This window comes from Acyrthosiphon pisum, chromosome X (genome assembly GCF_005508785.2).
Source record: "Acyrthosiphon pisum isolate AL4f chromosome X, pea_aphid_22Mar2018_4r6ur, whole genome shotgun sequence".
In the NCBI taxonomy this organism is placed as follows: domain Eukaryota; kingdom Metazoa; phylum Arthropoda; class Insecta; order Hemiptera; family Aphididae; genus Acyrthosiphon; species Acyrthosiphon pisum.
In genome coordinates this window covers 92,815,010-92,819,831 of record NC_042493.1, presented here as the reverse complement: position 1 = coordinate 92,819,831, position 4,822 = coordinate 92,815,010, and the positions used below count along the sequence as shown (strand labels likewise).

The following is a 4,822-nucleotide window of genomic DNA, read 5'->3' as shown; positions in this document are numbered from 1 at the left end:
ACACCTCGATATTCCTTGTTTCATAGAGTAATTTAAAAATGTATATTTTTCAATGTTATCAAATCTCAATTTCTCAAAAAAAAATAAAACTAAAATATCTTGGCCACCCACAAATTTTAATGTGAAAAAGATGATTTTATTTTAATCTGGGAATTTGTGAATAAATTAATTTATTGTAAAAATGTAAAGTTTAATTTTGAACAGTTAATTGATTTAAAATAATTTATAAGAAATTGGTGAAGATTAATCGTACAATACATATAGATACACATTATACCATTATTTAACATAACCACATATTATAGTAGCTACCTCTTACTTATAAAATTATTTCTTAAATGGGGACAAATGGAAGCCATTTTCTAGATAAATTATTAAGCTATTGTATAGCTTTTATCGCGGGCCTGGCGTGGTGACTGAAAAAACATTTTTCGTAACGAAAAAGCGTGACCGTAAGATGTTATTATTATTTTCGTTATTTACAGTCTAACCAGTGGCTAAGCAAAAAAGTCTCAAATAAAATATTTCCGTACGGTGTTTATCTACCATTATCAACAAAAAAACTTGAATTAATGTCATACAAAAATAAATATAGTCATAATTACATGATACATAGTTACAAAATTGCTATGCAATAGCTTTACCGCGGCAGTCCCCGAGTGCCTCAGACTTTTTTTTTTTATATTTTTATTTGTTCATCCCACCTACTAGTAAGTGAAGATCCTTTTTTGGTGCAGACATTTTATTGGAATCAATTCATTAAACTTTATTTGAATTCATAAGTCGACTAATTTAAAAATATTGTTAAAGAAGAACAACATTTATGAACTAGAATTTAGTACCTAAAATAAATTATAAATATGAAATACTGATATATATTTATTTATATTTAGTTTATGTGTATTTATAGTTAATTTTTAATAATCAAGTCAATGACACAAATTAAAATACATTAGAATAACGTGAAATTGTAAAAATCCGTAACATTAATGAGTTTTCATTATTTTTGTTTTCAGATTTATTAATGGAATTATAGAGTTTGATCAAAAAATTATTCCACTTTCAACAAATTTGATGACACCACAGCGTTCATGGACAAAAAAACATTGGAATACGATTTTGATATCATTATTTGGATAATTTGTTGGATTTAAGATTTTATATTATTATTGTCGGCCCTTCCCTCTAGAAAACATAGTAGTATTGACAATCCATACAATATATGCTATACCATTTGTTATGGATTATGCAGTTACAGTCTCATCATGTTTCTTTCTTCAAAATTTATATGTCAGATTCCAGACGTTAAATGATTGTTGGAAATGTCTTCCTGCCGACTTAGTTGCCACTTCCGACGAATGGACACACACCAAAATAGTGGATTTGATGGAAAACACGCGGCTGTTACACTCCGAACTCTGTGATTTGTTAAAAATGTTTACTCTTGGTTACGGTCCATTGCTTTTGGGGTTATTCACAACCAGCTTTATCAATCTTATTGTCAGTGTTTATTTTATTGTTAACAGTGAAGTATTTACCAGTTTTCATCCAAACAAAAATATCTGGGCACAATTATTACCTCTATTGGTCCACGTACAAAATGTCACGTTTTTGATGTCCATTATCGTTTTCGTTTCATCCATAAATGAGAAGGTAATTGAAAGTATTATTCAGCCAGCTTAAATTGAAGTTATTGTTAACCATACCTTTGTTGATTTCCTGGCTACTATATTTTACTTAAAATCAGGGCTCGCACTTTTTATAATAACGTTATGTTTAAAAAGTTATATTTGACAAAAAACGATTGAAATATGTAAACGTTATTATAACGTTTTTTTAAAACGATTCATAACACAAAACGTAATTTATAGAATATCATTGACCAAAAAATTACGCAAAACGAAAAATTTTAAAATCTTTTGGTTTCGTAGAAACATTTATTTCATGCAAGCAACCTAATAATTGAGTATTTTATATTCCGTATTAGAGCCATTACCTACCCACATTAGTTATTATTTTGAAATTTAATAGGTATTAACACTATTTTAAATAACGATAGATGCAAACCTTGTATAACGTGTTAGTCCTAAGTAACGATAATCGCAAAACTTGGATAACGTTTTAATTCTGAATACCGATAAACGCAAAAATTGTGTAACGTTTTAATTGTAAATAACATAAAAAGGAATTTTTTTCAAATGCAAGCCCTGCCTAAAATATATTCAATTACCTCAAAACATCAAAAATTGATTGATGAAAATTTGATAACTTCGTAAAGATTTTTGATTCAAACTCATATACAAAACTGATGTTACTTTCTGGTGTATTGTAGAAACATGGATTCTTGTATCAATAAGTCTAATGTAAGCTATAAAAATAAAAAACATTTATGAACTTGATTGAAATATAGGTTGAACATTTTCGGCAATTTGATAAATTTTGTCAACATTAGAACTTTCAATGCATATAAAAAAAATTGTGCTTTTGTATACCACATATTATTTAGGTAACTTAGATTAAAAATCTTTTGGTCGTTGTATTACATTTTCAAACATTTTTACTAAGTATAACCTATGGATGCTAAGATATTTCCCTACATAGTTATAACAAATTTTCAAACCTCAAATTATATGCAGTATATTTCAAAACTAAACGTGGACATTTTCATTTGAAAAATTATTTTTACAGAGATTGAAGATGATATCATACTTACGGTTATACCGAATTTCAAATTTACACTTGGACAAAAAACGACAAGTAATAAAAAAATTGTATAATACCAATTGGAACATTTTTTTCAATTTTGATTATAGATTTAAATAAGTTAGTAAGATTCATAAGACTTTATTGTTTGGTAATTTTAATGTTTTCTTATTCAGATCAAAATGTTTTTGAATCAAATATCAGTTTGCGATTCGGACCAAATTTCGGCATTCGGGTTTTTTAATATAAATTTGAATCTTGTTACATCGGTAAGTACCCATTTTGTTTTTTTTTATAAGATTATAATTTTTTTATTTTTCATTTGATTTATCGTTACGTATCTAACCTATCCACTGATTTTTAATAGTTGTATCGTCCTTGATTATTTTCTATTCCAATATATTTTAACCAAGACTAGTGCGCAGCAGAACTTGGATAGAGAGTCGCTAACTTAATTATTACTTTCTTCGATTTAAATTTACAAATTTCTCTATCATTCGTATTTCTTAGGGTCTGTTGAAGTTTGTATATTATACGTCGTATCTAATGTTTTGTTTGTTTACAGATCCTCGTGTTATTGGTTAGTGGAATAATCACATTGGTACAGATGAAGAATCACCCAATGATACTGAAATTAAACAATGACACTAAATCCTTCTTCAGACAATTATATAATATCAAAAAAAAAAATTAAACGAATATTATATTATATAATATACTATTTTGTTTCCCTAACTGTAGGTAGTTGAATTTATAACATAGGTATTTACACAATATTGTAAAATATAATTTTATTAACTATAAATATAACAGTGTACGTTTCAAATCAGTGGCGTCATTTCAGTTTTTATTGGAGGGGGGCAATTATTTTAACTCATAAGTACATATTCCTTTATAAAACACATACATAAATACCAACTATCAAGCATGTCCACATTTGTGGCCAAATATAAAATATTTATTCTAATTATTAAGTAGTAATTAACAATTTATCATTGTGACGATAAATACTCAGTACCCACAATATATACATACCTATAGGCGTGTGTGTGCGCTAATATAATATAATATGTAATAATGTTTAATCGAAAACCACTGGGCACCGGCCCATTAGGCTGCTTTTAAAATCTAGATGATGCCACTGTTTCAAATTAAAATGGGAGAAATCACCTACACAATATAATATTTTCCTATACATAAAGGCATGTGTCTGCGCTAATATCATATATGTAAAATGGTTAATCGAAAACTAGTGAGCATTGGCCCATCAGGCTGCTTTTAAAATATATATGGCGCAATTGTTTCAAATTAAGAGGGGAGAAATCTTATGAATAATACAATTGATGATAAATGGGTAAGACCTGTCTCGAGACCTGAAGAGGCTTAAGAACGTTATATAGATACAAATAGAAAATAAGAATTATTATATTATATTATTATAAATAATATAATACGTATATATTGTGAGATTACGGAACTTTCTAGGGTTCCACAAACCACCCACAACTTGAGGGGAACACTCTAGTTGTGAAGTACGTATTCATTTTGCTATAATAAGTTGAATAACAGCAAATAGGAACAGATATGCCACGAAATGGCAAGGTCCGGTCATAATATAAATTTCCCGGGCCGAATAGTTGCTCAGTCTGGTCATGATATTTTGTTTCAATCAGTTACCTTGTAGGTACTCCTCACTAAATCAACTTGTTAATTATTTATTTCTATCAGACTTAACACTGTCCACTGACCCCCATTTAACCCATCAACCTCTCCGTCCACAACAAATCATTACGTCTTACTTCACTATTTCCCAATTAGACCATTTTGAAGTCTTGCTTTTCATTTTCCCTATATCTTTTCGTATTTTTATTAAACTACGAAGGGTGCTCGACAGGTATCGTGTTCACTCCAGTTTTGCAAAAATAATTACATTTTTAAACAATTTCTCATACAATTAATATTTGAATAAATAATTAAATCTGATTTTGTTGAAATATTGATCATTGAAATCATAACAACAATCATATCTAACATTAAACATTGTACTAATATAATAATTGACAAAAGAGAAATAAGTTTAATTGATATTACAACATATTAGATTAAATCCAATAAAATG

General features: G+C 28.1%; 1 protein-coding gene across 1 annotated transcript; it reads left to right on the top strand.

The window, feature by feature from the left end:
- Positions 1–908: 908 nt before the first annotated feature.
- On the top strand, positions 909–3,348 carry LOC115033181. The gene is made up of 4 exons (XM_029485299.1): positions 909–1,653; positions 2,689–2,757; positions 2,880–2,972; positions 3,289–3,348. Exons 1-4 carry the CDS (start codon positions 1,240–1,242, stop codon positions 3,346–3,348), a joined length of 636 nt encoding a protein of 211 aa, XP_029341159.1. The 5' UTR covers positions 909–1,239.
- The last annotated feature ends 1,474 nt before the right edge of the window (positions 3,349–4,822 follow it).